Below are 16,721 nucleotides of genomic sequence, written 5' to 3' on the forward strand. Positions count from 1 at the left end.
CAGCCTCGGCGCACCAAGCAACAAGGCGAGCTGTTCCGCGTCTTGCTGGGTCCCCTGTCGCTGCACCCCGCCGCCAAGGGTTAACGCGCCGCATCAAATGGATTCTAAGCGCGACGCGACAACCACCGAAGCATTTTTGACTCCAGCCAGGTGTGGTCGGAACGGTCAACATCCGGCCAAGCGCTGCGCAATTATCGTACCGGATCAATTACCACGCTATCTCATCAGTGGGTACAGCAGCACCCGAAAATGGCCTCCGAACAAGACCCTCCCGCCCCGGCGCAACACCAGCGCCAACCACAACCACAGGACCCAGATACCGAGATGCCCGACCACCACCACCAACAACCACCAGCACCACCCAGTCAAACCGACCCCTCCGCCGCCACCACCACCGAAGCAACCGAACCCCCCCCCCCAAACCAACCCGAATCCCAACCCCAAGACCAACCCCAAGAAACCCGGGAACCCCAAGAAAAGAAACAACCGCCGCCACCCCCGCCAGCACCCGGTCCGCGCGCGGCACGACTGCAGGCGCTGTTTGCGTCGACGGCAAAACACACGCTGGACAAGATCAACAAGGAGAATTTTGGGGCGTGCTTCCCGACTATTTCGGATAAGGCGCCGGGGACGCTGGAGTTTGTGCAGCGGCAGATGGTGGAGCGGCTGGGGGGGTTGTGGAATGTACGTTTTTCTTTCTTTGGGTTTTGTTCTTTTGTTTTTGTTTTTGGCTGGGGTTGGGTGGGTTGTTGTTTGGGAGGGTGGGGGGACGGGGGAAAAGGGGGAAGGGAGAAAGGGGGTTGTTTACATCCACCAAGTTCAGGGGGCTATTAGGCGGTCTGGTTGTTTGGTGTTGATTTTGCACTCAATTTCGGGACAACAGGAAAGCTAACATGGACCACAGAAAGAATTCGAGACCATCATGACCAACCGGCAGGTGGTGGCACGGCTGAACGAGCTAGAAGAACTAGTCAGCGACGCTGCCCGGCGGAGGACAGAATCCGACGACCCAAATTCACCGCCAGTTCCGTATGTTTGTTTACTTTCCTCCCCATTTTCCCATTCCCGTTTCTCCGCCCCTCCCCCCCCGCCATTACCTCCCCCCATCATCCAACACCACCACCTAACCCCCTCGCAGACCACACACTCTCCCCGCCCCCACCATCCTGCACGCCCACCTGACCCCGCACCTGGCCTCGCACCAATCGCAGCTCAACGCCAAACTGCAAAACACGCAGGCGGCCAACGCGCGGCTGTGGGACGAGATCCGGGCGCAGCGGGCCGAGATGGAGGCGCTGCTGGCCGGCGTGGAGAAGGCGGTGCGCGACACGGAGGGCGCCAACGCATTGCTGGGCGAGGTCGCGGACGAGTTGGCGGCGGAGACGCGGGCGGCGGAGAAGGATGTGCGGGGGGTTAGTGTTGGTAGTGTTGGTGGGGGTGGTGGTGTAAATAAATAGGGGGTAAGTAAATAGGGGCTTGTTGTTTTTGTTGTTGAAAAGTAGGTGAGATAGATGTAGGATGGTTGAAAGTGGAGGGTGGGATAAGGTGGACGAGAAGCCGGGTGGTTTTGAGTGCGCAGCCAAGGGGCCAAGCGGGAAAGGGAGCATAGGGTTGGCGTTGCGGGCTAGGTTTAATGCTGGATATCTAGGCGTTCACTGAGGGCGTTCCGTTCACATATAAGAGTGCCAAATGAAAGCCACGAGTTCAAAACAAATCAAACCAAATTGGTATCAATTATTGCTGTGTTCCTTCCAAAAGCTCCCGGTATATACTGGTATGTCCATCACACGAGAACCCCCCAGTCTCCCCGGGATTCCGTTTTACATGCAAGAAAAAGTGGTATATGATGCTCGACCCGCCCACCGGTCCGCGACTTCCGAGTGCCATGCCTAAGGATATGCAAAAGAAAAAAGCTCGCCAGATGCTCCGCCTATACCCAAGAACGCCACGCCGCTGGTATGACAAAAAGAAAGCAAAGGTATATCGCAGGGGGTTGCTCGTAGCGCACGACCGTGGCACAACCGCCACGGGCAGCGTAGCTTCAGCAACCGCGCCCTTAAATCAGCCTGTTCTCCGGCATGATGACCTGCCACGGGCCCATAACATCCAGCTCGCCATACGCCGGCGGCAGCGCCCGGACCATGCGCCCGGTACCCCAGTCCACGTACCAGCGTTTACCCCGCGCAATCACATAGTTGCTCTTGCGCGGGCTCTTGAACAGCAGCACACTGTAGCACAGCCGCGCGTATAGCAGGTCGTGTGTCGTGCTCCAGCCGTGTTGCGGCTTCCACTTGCCCGTCTCGGGGTCGATGCTCTCGTTCGGATACGATGTCGTCGATAATCGCCCCACGATCGGGTGGTCGGTCCGCGGGCCGTACCCGGCGGCTCCGTCTTCGTCTCCTCCGTAATCCAGATCTGCTGGTTCGTCACCTCCACCTCTCATCGCCGTCCTCGTCTTCGTCACTCCCGTCTTGCCTTCGCTGCTCGGTCAGCCGGTGGACCGATGCTGTCTTCGGGCTGTGGGCGTTGCCCGCGCAGCCATCGTATCCGTTGAATCCGTGGTACGCTGAAATCTCGGGGGAAGTCACGCTCGTCGATTGGTGGTGACACGTTGATGGCGGCGAATATCCCGTCTAACCATGAGACAAATGTGCCGAGTTCGACGCACGACAGTAGGAACTGGTCTGTTTCTGCTCTCATGCGGATGACATATCGTCGCCTGGTTTGGTCAGCTTCTAGTCCCTCAAGATGGCTCCCTATCCCGAGCGTACGCACTTTCTGTAGTCGGCGGCTATCCCCGCATCCGCATGAAGCAGGCTGTAGCTCTTTTCCAACGTCGACTTCTTCACCCACGGCGGGTTGTCGGGCAAAATGTCGGGCCCGTCATGTTTGGAGGACGACCACCACCCACGTTCCTTTTTGACCGAATAGACGTTGAGCGCAGTGCCCCGCAGCTCGACGTAAACCATCCTCCAGTCGCGGTACTCGGCTCGCTTGGTCGTCTCCTCGATCTCCATCTTGCGCATAAACACCCCCTCCATATGCACAGCGCACGAATACTGCGGCAGCACATCCTCGGTGATGTGCCTGGCGATACCCTGCCCGGAAGCTGCTTGGGCCCTCCTCTGCGCGGCGACGGCGGCCTTCACGGCCGAGTCGTAGCTCGGTGGCTTGGCGGGCCGCGACGTCATGAGCTCGCGGTAAAACATGTCCTCCTCCATCGACATGCGGCGCGGGCGCCCGGACGGCGCGTCGCTGCCGACGCTGTGCTGGGAGAAGGCATCGCTAGGTCTCCGCGCCATGGGACAGGGACGGGTACCTCCTCTCGACGGGGTGGTGGATGAGGGGTGCTACGGCCTTGCGCACTACGGCGGCGGCGGCGGCTTTGTCGAAAATGGGGACCAAGCCCGTTCCGTCTCCCCCTCCCCCTCCCCTCCTCCCTTTGGGTGTGTTGGTGTTGGTGTTGTGTTTGTGAGCCCTGACTCACTCGGTTGCTGGCCCGGTCCTCTCCGGCATGACATGCCCGGCTCCGGAACAGCGTCGAGTGGAGTCCTCCGGGGGTACTAGACAGGCGATGTGAGAATGCCACGCTCACGGTCCTTGGGTGCGGTTTTCTGATTCGGTGCTGCACCCCTTGGCTCTGACAGGCCCTCTCTCCCTCCCGCGCAAAGTCTGGCTTACACGAGATGCCGAGATATATCGATCGTTCAGATGAGGTGGTTGCCAAGGCCGCGAAACTCCTCATCCAAAATCACCAACAACATCCAAAAAAAAGAGGCTGTAATGCCGTCTAGGGTAAGCAGCAGTAGCGCCGTGGTGTTTATGCGGGAACTGTGGTAAATGCAGGGGCTTCGAGGTGCGTCGTTAGAAGTCGGGATGCCCAGATCGGATGACTGACTGCAAAAAGACACCTCAGGGAAGGAAAGGTGAAGAGGGCACAAAGTAACGAGCGGAATGCGACCGGAACTGGCGCTAACGTTGCGGGCAAGAGCGGAACACGGAAAGCGGAATGGGCAGTCACTTTGACGTGGCCCGCAAGGTAGGTGCCAGTTGAGACTACCAAATTGGCAGAAGTGGAAACGACGATGGAGAACGGGCGAAGTGACGGGATGCGGAAGCTGTGCCAATTATCCTACCTGATCGATCAGTGACTGCTTGGCGACAGGTTGAGGGGCTGAAAGCCACCCCGGCCCGTCAGCATTTCAGTGGGTTTGATGGCGCCCGGATCCCTGGATCCGTGCCAAGTGCCCTGTCTCTTCTCAATCGGACAACTGAGACCCGACCCGACCTTCATCATCCCCAATATCGATCTCCCGTTCCGCACCTACCGTTGAGGAAGGCGAATTGGGTTTCCAGTACTGCCGAGTGTACCTAGACCGGCAGCCAACAGTATGAAGTGCAGTCGAGAAGCACCATCTAGATTCGCAGCAGTGTCGCTCGCTTGCATGGGATTGTCGAGCGAATGGCCGATCCGGATTACACGACAGAGCTCTCGCCATGGGCTTCCATGTCCTGTCCTGTGCAAGGTGTGACAGCTCGCCCAAATGCTGTGCCGGGTTGCTCTCTTTTACCCGACTGGGTTTCCAGGAGCCGTTGGGGTCCAGCAATTGCATTCCATCAAATTTCATTTGGCTCTGCATCTCTCTGCGACGCTGAGAATAGCTCTTCTCGGCTCCCGCCTCATGTCTGGCATATAGTAGATTAAAAACGAATAGTAGCATCGCGTGATGCCCGGTCGCACCCACGTCTCTTTCTCTTTTGTTTCTTCCCAGAGCAATGCGGCCTCCACGTCAGGGAGGTGCTTGCGCAACTTCATCCCAACTCGGCCCCGCCGTGTCGATGGGCGAGCCAGGCGTGACAAGCGCCAATCAAAGGGTGTGGGCGTTGCCTCGCACAAATCTGGGCTAGGCTGTTCCGGGTAGGTGGTTGAGGGTCCGCATGGAGTCGGACAGCAGGGTTCATGAGGTCGAGCCAAAGTTGGACCCCCGTTTTGGACAAGAATTCACCCGTTCGTGTTTCTTTTCGCAGACCGAACATGTTTCAAGAGTCAAGAACGCACTGCAGCACGATCATCGCTTCTCTCTTCCCAAGGAGCCATCCGAATCCATCTCTGCCCGAAACATTCTAGCACCTCGTGCAGCTGGCTGCATCGGGTCGAGCTGGAGCCTGTGCCGTGGGCTGGCGCCTCGGCTTGTGCTCCCTCTGTCGTTTCTAGAAGGCAGTCAAACCAAGCAACGGAACCTGGTACACCAAGCACTTCTCGGTCGCTTCCTGTCGCCACACCACAGCAGGGTCCATTTCCCCAAACTCCGTGCAGCAGCTGAACTTGGCAGGTAGGAGCCGCGATGGAGGAGCTGACGAAAGAACCTCTCTGGTTCGGTCCCGGCTCCCCTGCGTGGGCGGTTGTTGGACGGAGGGTCCGACTACCACATTGCTTCGGTGTCTGGCCATTGATTGTTGCTCTTCGACGGGCAGGCGAGACCAACAAGAACAAGCCAGGCTGTTCATGAAACCGCACCTTCCTCTCCCATCTGTGGACTTCTCGGCAACCGCGCCGCCATCTCCCCTCGAGGCTGAACCGTCTGGTGGGGTCCGGGTGGGTCCAGACCATCGATTTCCGTTAGTTAGAGTGCGGTTGACCTTTCGGGAAGGTGGGAGCAAGCGCTGCCAGGCCCGACATGATCTTCGGCAAGGGCGCGGTAACGATTTGCCCTTGCCGTTTTTCTTCCACGAGTGGCTGGCCGGAGTTGATCGTCTCCGGACAAGGAAGGCGAGAAGCTGTGTGCAGCAAAAACCCATTCGAGCCATTCTCTCAAATACATGGTGCAAGTGGAGAGAGATCAGGTAGGGACATGGCCGTCGCCACTCTGCCACAGGCCGTGATGTGCTCGGTGGCTTTTTGCGGTTGTTTTACGGCTGTTTTGCGGATGCTTTTACCGCGTGATGGATTGGATGCGGGAAATGCTGCCTCGAGAAGAAGTTGGCGCCTAACAATGCTGCTCCCAAGTCTCCCAAGCTCTCTTCCCAACACGAGCAGCCGGTCTCGTTGGTGCCCGGAACTCGGCATCGGGTCGAGTTGATAACCCGCATCCTTGGAGCTTACTCTGCACCGACCGCCTCACAGACGATCCCGACGGTGTTTGACAGACGTTTCTTCGATTACCCATTCCCGAACCGGCCTGGCGGACGCGGGGGTCGACAGGGCTATGGTCAACCCCATGGAGCCCCGTGGTTCTGTCCTCCACCATCGCTCCGGAGCCGGCGAGGGGCGGAGTTGCGGACCACGTGGAAAGCGCTATCGGACGTCAGCACGGGGGAGACTTCCCAATGGGAAAGAAATGATGAGTCTGCCGTCTCCGAAAACCTTGTTTCAGTGATCCATCCCCGGTGCGGCTGGTGAGGCAGTCGACAATGCCTCGGAACAACCTGTCGGCACTCGAGGGCCGATCCCTCGACGTTTGGTGGACGATCACCAAGGCGATCCAGTGACGTGATTCCCCTGACCGTTCACCGGTTGAACCGGGTCGTGGCAGATTCCGTGGGGAGCGGGCCAGCATTGCCTGGTCTCGACTCGGCAAGCGGCGGAGTTGTCGATCCCCAGGGCGGACCTGGGGCGCCTTGAGCGACCTGTCTGCGATCGACGGCAACATAATCCCCCAGTTGAAAGACGACCCCGCCTTCCGGTCCTTGTCAAGGTGATCTTGCCCCCGTGAACATGAAGAGCGCTCGATCGTCTCGGAACATATCATGAAATCCGAGATGTTGTGAAACAGGACCGCCGTTCAGGATCGCCGTCATAACGGCGCTTCCCTATCACAGCCATCCAATATCCCGAAACCCCCAAAAGAATCGATCAACCAACATTCCCAGTGATCGCTCTTGGAACGATTCCAGAGGGTTATCTCGCCTGCCGAAGTTGTCCAAATTTCCAAGATCCAAAAAGTACGCAGACACTTGTTTCCGTTCGAAGCTAATTGGGAGTCACGATGATCGAATTACGTCGGCATCACAACAGAAAGTGCCCGCTCAGTTACTTGGCACATGCTTGACATCATTCGGCTGTGGTTTTTGGGACGCACCTCTGTAAACACGCCTCGTAATAAATGCAAAGCCACACGCCTTCATGCCTGAGTGAAACCGCAAGGCAAGGGCGAGAGCTCAACTTGGGGTGGACGTACCCAACATTCCCAGGCAACGGGGTAACAAATAATCTGTTAAACATCAGCACCTACTTATGATTCCCCGGGGATTAATCTTGTCTTGTTTTAAAACGGTGTTGGCGCGCTGTAAATGCGGAGTGACGGGGGCATGTTTTGACCCCTTGCTGCCCACCAGATTCTCAACACCACCCATGACACGAGAAAAGCCAACACTTCAAACGCCACCGCAAAAACTATCTATGCACTAACTTGATACGACTGCCTTGCTCTCGAGTCCTTGCTACTTGAACCTCTTGAGGAACCATCCTTTGGAGTTTGGCAGTTTCCTCCCCTGACCGTGACACCCACCAAGCGCTCATCGTCGCCAGAGAGCAGCCAGTCTAAAGGAAACCACCCTGATATCAACCTGCCTAGAGCGACCTAGTTGTGGCCTGGTCCCATGGTTGTCTACCCACAGTACCTTAGGTATGTCCCGACCGACCACAGTTATTCAGTTATAATAACGTTTGATGCCACAACATCGAGGATATCCTGGATCCGTTCACACCACCATCACGCACACACAGATAAGTCGGATTACGCGCCATAACTAGGTATCATTACACATCACGTCTAAGCCTGGCAAGCTAGGTACGCTGATCTTCCTGTGCTGCCTACTAATGTATGTATGCCTGTCCAGTGCCCCTTGATCGTATCGCCCGCCTATCCATGTCGTAGGGGCGGGACAGCCTGGCGGAAAGGTTGAGGCAGAAGGAATCCTTCACCCCATGGCCAAGTAGCTAGCCCGGCTCATCAGACCTTCTCATTCTTCGTTGTACAGGCCACCCAGTACCGCTGTGCCATCACTTTCCGACTTCCAAAACGAAAAACCAACGGATTACCAAAAATGATTGAAGGCGGCAAAGGCAGGGAGGCAAACGAGACAGCGAAAAGAGCAAAGATAAGAGCCCGTCGGATCCAGCAACGCCAACACTCAACGCAGGTCCCTTATGTCATGGAAAGCACAACCTTTGCATCGAAAAGAGACATCCATAAGTGATTCTTTTGGTCGGTTTTCCTGTCCTAACCTCATCCATAATACCCCGTTACTCCATGACGCACCAATAAATGCCCTCGCCACCCAACTCATAAAAACCCCGCCGTGATGTCGATACGATATAACGAAATGTCCAGGTGAATAGTCACTCGCTGCGGAGACCGGCTTCGGTTTCCGTGCGCAAGGCAGCGACAGTTCAGACGTTAGGCGGTGGTTGCCAACTAAGCAGCACCGGCCTGGGAAACCCCCCGCCCGCGCGGGCCGCCGCCGCCGCCGCCGCGGCCCCGGGACTGGCCGGTAAAACCACCGCGACCACCACCCTGGCTGCCGGACCGGGAAGTCTCGAACCCACCACGGCCACCGCGGCCCAGGACCACCCCGACCAGCGTTGTAGTTAGCGCCACCGTAGGCATTGGCCTTGGGGCGGCGCTGCTCGACCATGATGTTCTCGCCGTTCACGGTGTGGGGATTGGCGGCAAGAGCGGCGTTGTAGCCGGCCTGGGTCTTGAACTCAACAAAAGCGCAGTTCTGGAAAAGAATAAAAGTCAGTCAAGCGTCGCTCATGGTGCGCATGGGTTCTAGACTCGTACCTTTTGGCGGTTAATGTCGAAATAGGCCAGCTCGCCAAAGCTGGTCAGAGCAGCCCTCAAGTCCTCCTCCTTGACCTTATCAGTGACGTACTTGATGTACGCCATGGCGCCCTCTTTCTCGGCGGGCGCGGCAGCGACAGGCTGGACACGGCTCTGGCGCTTGGTCTCCGCGGTTTGCCACTCGCTACCTTGATCCTTGGGGGCGGCGGGCGCAGGAGCTTCCTGCGGCTGAGCGGCCGGTGCGGCCGGTGCGGCTTGTTGGGGGGCAACAGGGACTGGAGCGCGCACCTGAGCCGGAGCGGGAGGCGTGGCGGCCTTAGGAATAGGGGCAACGGGCCGCGAGGCTCCAGCAGCCACCCGGCTGGCCCAAGACATGGGCTTGGGGGGCTCCTTGGGCTTCTCTGGCTGAGCCGGAGCGGGGGCGGGAACTGGAGTACGGGCCGGAGCGGGGGCAGCGGCGGGCGTAGGGGCGGGGTCTTTGGGTTCCTCCGGCTTCTCAACGTCCTCCTCAGCAATCTCCTCGACCGCCTTCTCAACGTCGGCTTGGGGCTGCACCTCCTCCTCCACGGCAGCAGCCTGCTCCACCTCGGCGGTAGGCTCGGGGGCAGAAGGGGCGGTAACCTCGGGGGCCTCCTCAGCAGCTACCTCCAACTTCTCGTCAACGACCTCGGGTTCCAAGGGAGCTTCTTCCTCTTGGGCGACCTCCTCCTCTGGAGCGGGAGGCTCGGCCTTAGTCTCGGCCTCGAGGGCGACGGGCATCTCGACACGGGCTGAGGACTCCTCAGCGGCCGCCTCGGTCTCCTCCTCCACATCGTCGTTCAGGAACCGGAGCATGTCGTTGAGGACGAAGTAGCCGGACGGTTGTTGGGCAAGAACGAATGTCTGCACAAACTTCTTAGGTTCCGCTTCTTTGTTGGCCATCTCGCCGATGACAGTGATGAGAATATTCTCCTCGGAGCCCTGGGTGTCAACGTTGGAGATCCGGACTTTGCAATCTTGGAAATCCATGCTCTTAATACGGTCCTGGATGGGCTGTTTGGAACGGGTCAACATGAGCTCCCATCATTTGACGACCCTGCAGTCGACACTTACCTGTCTGCCGAACGAAACATTGACGACCTGTGCCTCGCGACCGCAAACGAACTGCGCCTTCTTGCCGTAGTACAGCTGCGGAGACGGTCAATTCGATTCCATGCCAGGATTGGCGAGGCATTAAACTCACATGCAGTCTCTCAGGCGACTTGCTCATCGTGGTGTAGTATTGTTCCACGAAGTACCAGCCGACCTCATCCTTGGGAAGGTTGTTGGTAGTGCCCTCTGTGCCGGTGCTGGCCGGGGCCTCTGTTGTTTGGGCCGGAGCAGCATACTGGTCGTGATTAACATTACCGTTGGTCGCCATGGTTGCTATATGTTCCTAGGATAGGGTGAAATAGCTGTTCAAAGCGAATGCCAAAATTCGGCGTGTGTGTGAGGGGTGCGTCGACAGGCGCAAAGGTCTTCAGCAATCGGAGGAGGGGGAACGATATGGCTAGCAAAAGAAGCTAGGTCAGCACAAGTTCAAAGAAAAGGTTTGCTGGGTCATTGAGGGCCGTACAGTTCCAGAGGGTGAAGGTCGATGCTCGGTTCAGAAAGCACCAGCCAGATACGTCAGGTTCCAGTTACCTAATCTCGCGCGCACCTTCAACTTGATATCGGGCAAGGGCGAGAGAGGGGGCAAAAGAGATGGAGTGGGGAGAAGAGTACAGAGGGAAATCCGTCTGCGAAAGGGAATGCGGGGAAGAGGAAAAAAACTGCTCCAGCGGAGTGGGAGATGGAGGAAGGAGGCGCTCGTTTGCAGCTTGTTGCGCAACTTCTAAAATCGCAAACCTGTGGTGGTGCTTCAGAAAATTGGTTTGGGCGAGTTCGGGCCCGGCCCACAGAAAAGAGCACAGAACTTCCATGGCTTGGCAATCTGAACCTCACTCACGCGGTTTGCCACCACCTGCTGTGCAGCCCCCACTTCCATGCTTCGCCTGCGCGTTTGACCCCTCACACCATAAGAGACCGAACAAGAACAATACGGTTAATAGGGGGAGGCAATGAGTTCATCATTTGCCTCTATTTTTTTTTTATTTTTTTTTATTTCCATTTTTTACTCCCTCCCACCAGGCCGCATGACTAATACACGATGGTTTTGCAACTTAGGCAATAGTTAACTAACTATATCCTAGAGGTGACTAAGGGCGCCCAAACCCGCATGGGCAAAATCATGGGCAATAAAAGCCGGACTCCAACTGCAGGTACCGACAAAACGGTCGACTAAAGAAACGGAGAAAAAGCTATCTGGAGGCCCAAATTCTTGTTGTTCGATTCGGTTTCTCTTATTATTTTTTATATTTTGCTCCCCTTTCGAGTTCAGCTTTTTTTGCTTTTTTTGGTTGAAGGGTTTCAGTGTGCGAAGAGCCGCAACCACCCGAGCTGTGGCCGAGCTTGCGCAGGAGGGAGTTACCTTATGTACCTCTGCGTCCTATCAGCTGAACACACCATCTCGGGATGGTATAAGCCTGCCCAGTGCCGGGTCCGGGTCCGGGCCCGGGCACGCGCCGGCCCGTTCGCATCCCCTACAAATCTCCGGCCGCTGCCGAATCTGATTCGCATGTGCGCTTTTGACTGCCGGAACCTACCAAGATTCGACATCCATTAGAAATGACATAGAAGTTGATCGACCCGTTCCCTGTGCTCAGATATGATTCTTGCAATTCGCTTCTTCCATTCACCTCTCTGCACAAACGTTGTATTTTGATGGCAGCCTCTTAGATACCTATTTTACCCAAGTTGGTCGGTAACTAGGTAGTTAATTCCTGCTCCCTAGGTAACTGAGAGGTTAGAACCTAAACAACGGCCTGTTTCCGCGGTAGTGAAACAAACAGCACTTCCAGCAAGTTGAGCCGCAATATTGGCTCGGTACGGGAAGAGAAGATGCTTAGCCGCCCAAGGAGAAGATTCTCTGAGGTCCTTTGCGGTTGGGATAATTCCAGCGCAGATTGGCAGGTGACGGTCAATGACGGCATGCTTTGAAAGACCGAGAGGCAGTTAGCAAACTGAGGTGTTTCATCCTCTGGCCGGTGGTTAACAGTCCAGTCCAAACTGAACACCAGGAGAAAGTGGGCTGGGTTTAATGCCGACCTGAAGGCAAAACGTCACATCTGGCGACACCGAGCCGGTGAGTTTTTAGCTAACTAAATTGGAAATATCTCGACACTTTCAATCAGGCTTGCTCACGACAACCTGGTAATTGTAGTTATGTGGATCTGCGAAACTCAGAAGCTGGGCGACGCAGTTTGAATTTGTCAGGGACGAGGTAAAACATCTTCTCATTTCCCCTCCCAGCCCGGTTGCCTGCCGCGTTCTGCTGGCCAAAGGGCTTTGCCGGCAGGCAAGGACTGACGGCGGTGGTCCGTGTTAACGGGGGTCACGGGCTAGCGGCTTTTCTCCTCCTTCCTGTCTTGGCCCAGAAATCTCAGTCATTGGCCGCAGGGAAACCAGCACCAATGCCCAGCAACTGCCCGAGGTGATTAGGTATGCTGCTTGTCTTTTCCATTGCACCCAACCCTTGGGGGGTTAAGTTGTCGTTGAGGGGGATTTGATTCCATGGCTTCTCGTTCAAGAAGAGAAAGTGGGAGATGGTTCCCGACACACCTCAGTATGCGCAAATGTCCGGTACCTAGTTACCGTCCGTGGTGCTCATCGACCGAGGCCTTGCAGCGAACTCAAACCCCACTACCAGTCAGGCCTAGCATCAGGGGAAACGGGAGCTAACGAGCTTCTGTTACAGGCCAGGGTCGCATTTGCATGCACCTAGACCAGAACACGGACGTCTCTCAACATCTCTTACCGAAAATCGGCCATGGAAAAGCAGCTCCAACGGCGTCTAGCGTCAATCATTAGTTTCCCCGTTGCGATAATTATGGGTGTTTCGGGTTGGCGATTTTGTTGAGATTTATCCATTTCTGGAGCCTCTGCAAGGTTCTCCTTGCTCATCACTTAATTGCCTTCTCGACCGGTGCCGATCCTGGACCCTCTTCCCGCTCTCGTTCTTTTTCCAACGCCCCGTCAGCCCGTTTCCAGCTGGGGGACTCGCCTTGCGCCGTTGCGTCTAGAGCCGGACACCGTTTGCCGGCATCCTCCCTCCGCGCTAGTCGGCGAACTCTCGCCAAAGCAGCAGCGCCATTGGTGAGGAACAGAAACAAAGGACCGGAGCTGCCCCCGCCATTGCAGAGGAGCCACACTACTTAAGGTAGTTGACTGCAACCTCATCCACCGCGGAAGCCAGCCTAGGCTTCCGTCTCCATCCGGTTCTGGAGAGAGTCTATTAGTGGCTATTCACTGAGCGATGCTGGGATACGTTTCTACGTGACTAGTATGCTTTGTGCCCTACCAAAGCGAATCCGAGGCCCCAAACCGACGCACGGCATGCAGGAGTGGACTGCCGCTCATTTACTGCCATCTCTCGGTCGCCGACGTCCTGGGTCCCCTGTGTGACCTGCCCGGCCAGGTCTCCGATTTCCCGCTATTACCTGAGTAGCATCCCGAACTCTCGGTGCGAGTTGGATCCCACGTTTGGTCTGGCGAACTGAATACCCGTTCTGGGCCTTGCCTCGTCCACGCCTGTGAGTGATATCAACCATGGTATATTGTGGCAAGGCATCCCAGGGTTGCCAGAGTTGTCGGACAAGACGCATCAAGGTAAGATTCGTGCCGAGCCGTTGTTTCTCTCTTTTAATTGTTGGAGAAGTATGGGACAAAAATCTGCAAGCTGCTGGTCTGGTCGTGTTTCACAGAATCAGAGACCTGTCGCCTTGCCAACCCGTTTCTTCAGTTTTCGGCAATCCTCGAGGACAAGGGCCTCAAGAGACATCCCATGCTGACCCGAATTAGTGCGACAAAGTCCAACCGCAATGCACGCAATGTGTACGAGTTCGCAAACAATGCCCAGGGTACCGAGACCAGCTTTCGTTGATGTTCCGGGATGAAAGCAACAAGGTCATGAAAAAAGCCCATGCCCAGTGGGGAGGAGTATCCGAGCTATCAGAACTGGGAGATTCGTCCGGCTCTTCACCAACGTCCATGTCACCCTCCTCAGCAAGAAGCCGATCATCAGCGCCAGAAGCGGCCGTTCCGCCACCATCCACTACACTCACTACCAACAGTCGAAAGACAAGCGCAGGAAAGCGTTTGGTAAAGGAGATATACGCTACTCCTGTCGAGAAAGGCATCCAATTCTATCTTGAGCACTACGTAATCGGGCTTCCGGACGAGCCGAGGGCAGGTCACGAGCTCCAAGGGGTAAAATGGTTTCACTCGCGGGCAACGCGCGACATCATAGCCGCCGTGGGACTGGCCGGCCTGTCAAATCTCACTGGCGATAAGGAGCTGAGCACGCTGTCGAGGTATCATTACGGTCTCGCCCTGCGCAATGTGTCTTCTTCCGTCCGAGATCCGAGAAGTCTCGAACTGGACCTTGTAATGCGAACCGTGGTGATGATGGCCATGTACGAGGTAAGCTTCAGCTGTCAGGGACGGGGGTTTGGGGACATGCTGGGCTGCGACAAAGACAGCAGCAAGCTAACTCACTGTCGGCAGGTCATACGTGGCGGGAACGAGCCTTCGAGTCCCGCGCGAACACACGTCATGGGCGGTGCCGCCATCTTGAACAACTCTCTACCCCTGCCGCAGTCGCCAGCGGATGGTCCTCGAGGGCTCCTACAGCTGTGTTTCTCGATGGTCTCGTCAAGGCAGGGTTCCTTCCAGCACTCTTCGCTAGAACCGAACGTCGTGATCCCCACCCACATCGACCGCCATTGCGAGGGGGCTCTCCCCGGCACCTTCTTCAGCTGGATCGCGACCATCGACAGCACGGTATCAGAATGTGACCTGCCGTCAGCCGAACTCATCAAAGTCATTGCACGTTTCGTCCAGCTGTCAGCCCTCGTCCGCAGCCAACCGCATCTCGACGGGCGCCCCAAAACAGCCACACTGATTCGCGAAGCACTGGAGATCAACCGGGACCTTGAGGCATGGGAGGGGCGGCAAGAGGGTATATGGGCGGTTATCGAAGAGCGCACCGACGACGACGACTTTTTCCCTTCCGAGGCCGTCCTCGACGGCTGCTATCACGTCTACGACAACACATACATCGCGCGAGTCTGGAACCACTACCGCTGGGCCCACATCCTCGTCAACCAACTCCTCCTCGAGAGCGTAGCCCGCTTCCCCACCAGTAGCGCGCCCCTGATCCCCCCCGAGCAGCAAACACGCTCCCTCAGCTGGATCCGACGACTGGCGCGCGACATTCTGGTCTCCATCCCGACGCACTACCGGCACCCCACGCTGCAGCCGACCCACTGGGATTGCTTTGACAAGACGAAGCGCGGTGCTGTGATCGGGCTGGCCGGCGTGCCGACGCTGATGTTCGAGGTGAAAATCGCTGGTTGTGCGCCCGGCGTGCCGACCCGCCACCGCGCGTGGGCGTTGAACATGCTCGAGACGGCGTACAAGGATACGGGCATGTTTCAGGCGAAGGCGATGGCGGGGTTTCTGGGGAAGGTGGTGGAGCAGGAGCGGAAGCGGGAGCGGGAGCGAGAGCGGGAGGGGGGGTCGTCTCCGTCAAATACGAATGCTGGGAATGTTGGGGAGGGGGCGGTGAGGTGACTCGGAGGCGCTGGCGCAGGGTCGAGTGGTGGGAGCTTATTGTAGGGGGGCGGATGTTGGATAATCCGATGGATGCTGCTTGGGGCCTGCTCGATTAAGGGGCTTATTTTTGGGAAGGCAAGGGTAAGAGTCGGGCCGGGAATTTGGGGTGTTGTGACGGTAGGCTAGGGGAATGCATTCTAGAGGAGACACCGAGGTGTCCCCGAGGTTTTCCTGCAAAGGAAACCGCGGAGTTAAGAGGGTCCTTCATACACATCTCTCATCATATACCAACCCTACCGTTTCTAGGAGGTTTCTAAAGCTTTTGAATAAACATCCATTCGCCTTCTATCCGGCCCACCGCACCGTCTACAACTTGACCAGGTCAACAGAGATTTTATCTACACTGTAATAGCACGCCCGTCCCAGATTACGCCCAACAAAATATCCCCCGCTCTAGTTAATCCTGGTTGATATCACTCCCATCAACCCGGCTCTTGTACTTCTTGGCCTCGATATCCTCGTCCAGCCGCCACGTCTCAGCCAACCCAAACGCCGGCTCGGGCTCGGGATACCCGCCCAACGCCTTCCGCACCTTGAGAATCTCAGCCCGCATCCTCAGCGCCACCTCTATCCTGATCTCCTGCGCCTCCTTCCCATACATCAGCTCCTCGGTCGGCAAAATCCCAGGCGCCGCCGCCGCATCATCAACCCCAATTTCCACCAACATTTTACTGCCCTAATTTAGTCTTTTTTCTGGTGTCTGGACATATGCTCCCTGGTTCGATAGGAACGGGGTTAATGTTAGCGTGTCATGGGCAACAACAACACTGGTAGGCAATCTGGCAGCAAACAACGGGACCGCCCCAACAAGAGCTTTCGTCCCGAGACGGCGGAGGATGTTCGATGAAAAGAAAAGGGGGTAGAGGTACCAGTCTTTGCGGACGGCAGCGTTGGCGAGTGTGCATGTTTGGCCTCCATGTCCGGGCAGGGAACCGGGAGCTGTCTTGTTTGTCTCGTGTAGCTTGGCTTCAACCTTCCTCTGTAAATCTTGGAGGATCGCCGCAGCATCATTCGGACGGGCTGCGACGATGAAGGTCGCACCAAACACAAAAGTCCCAATGGCGGGCACTAATAGCGAGAAACGCATGTCTGCCAGTCTGGTAAGTATCAAGTTCAAGGCGGCGCGACGAACTGAAAATTTCAAATCAGCATGAACCGGACGCGGACTCAGTCTTTATCCAGACCCTAAAGACCCATAAGTAC

The 16,721-nt window shown here is 56.8% G+C and overlaps 5 protein-coding genes across 5 annotated transcripts; 2 read left to right on the top strand and 3 right to left on the bottom strand.

Moving 5' to 3' along the window:
- Window positions 1-249: 249 nt before the first annotated feature.
- On the top strand, window positions 250-1,457 carry CHGG_03188 (uncharacterized protein; the record flags this gene model as incomplete). Its single annotated transcript, XM_001229703.1, has 3 exons — window positions 250-684; window positions 905-1,029; window positions 1,139-1,457. The coding sequence occupies 3 exons, from the start codon at window positions 250-252 to the stop codon at window positions 1,455-1,457; spliced, it is 879 nt and encodes a 292-aa protein (XP_001229704.1).
- A 599-nt stretch (window positions 1,458-2,056) lies between these two features.
- On the bottom strand, window positions 2,057-3,302 carry CHGG_03189 (uncharacterized protein; the record flags this gene model as incomplete). The annotated part of the gene is made up of 2 exons (XM_001229704.1): window positions 2,057-2,480; window positions 2,776-3,302. The coding sequence occupies 2 exons, from the start codon at window positions 3,300-3,302 to the stop codon at window positions 2,057-2,059; spliced, it is 951 nt and encodes a 316-aa protein (XP_001229705.1).
- A 4,983-nt stretch (window positions 3,303-8,285) lies between these two features.
- CHGG_03190 (uncharacterized protein) lies at window positions 8,286-10,185 on the bottom strand (the record flags this gene model as incomplete). Its single annotated transcript, XM_001229705.1, has 5 exons — window positions 8,286-8,361; window positions 8,549-8,724; window positions 8,787-9,818; window positions 9,879-9,953; window positions 10,009-10,185. 5 exons carry the CDS (start codon window positions 10,183-10,185, stop codon window positions 8,286-8,288), a joined length of 1,536 nt encoding a protein of 511 aa, XP_001229706.1.
- Window positions 10,186-13,451: 3,266 nt separating this feature from the next.
- Window positions 13,452-15,476, top strand: CHGG_03191 (uncharacterized protein; the record flags this gene model as incomplete). Its single annotated transcript, XM_001229706.1, has 4 exons — window positions 13,452-13,511; window positions 13,645-13,736; window positions 13,976-14,324; window positions 14,409-15,476. The coding sequence occupies 4 exons, from the start codon at window positions 13,452-13,454 to the stop codon at window positions 15,474-15,476; spliced, it is 1,569 nt and encodes a 522-aa protein (XP_001229707.1).
- A 439-nt stretch (window positions 15,477-15,915) lies between these two features.
- CHGG_03192 (uncharacterized protein) lies at window positions 15,916-16,605 on the bottom strand (the record flags this gene model as incomplete). The annotated part of the gene is made up of 2 exons (XM_001229707.1): window positions 15,916-16,189; window positions 16,388-16,605. 2 exons carry the CDS (start codon window positions 16,603-16,605, stop codon window positions 15,916-15,918), a joined length of 492 nt encoding a protein of 163 aa, XP_001229708.1.
- Between the last annotated feature and the right edge of the window lie 116 nt (window positions 16,606-16,721).

Source organism: Chaetomium globosum, genomic scaffold (assembly GCF_000143365.1).
Source record: "Chaetomium globosum CBS 148.51 scaffold_2 genomic scaffold, whole genome shotgun sequence".
In the NCBI taxonomy this organism is placed as follows: Eukaryota; Fungi; Ascomycota; class Sordariomycetes; order Sordariales; family Chaetomiaceae; genus Chaetomium; species Chaetomium globosum.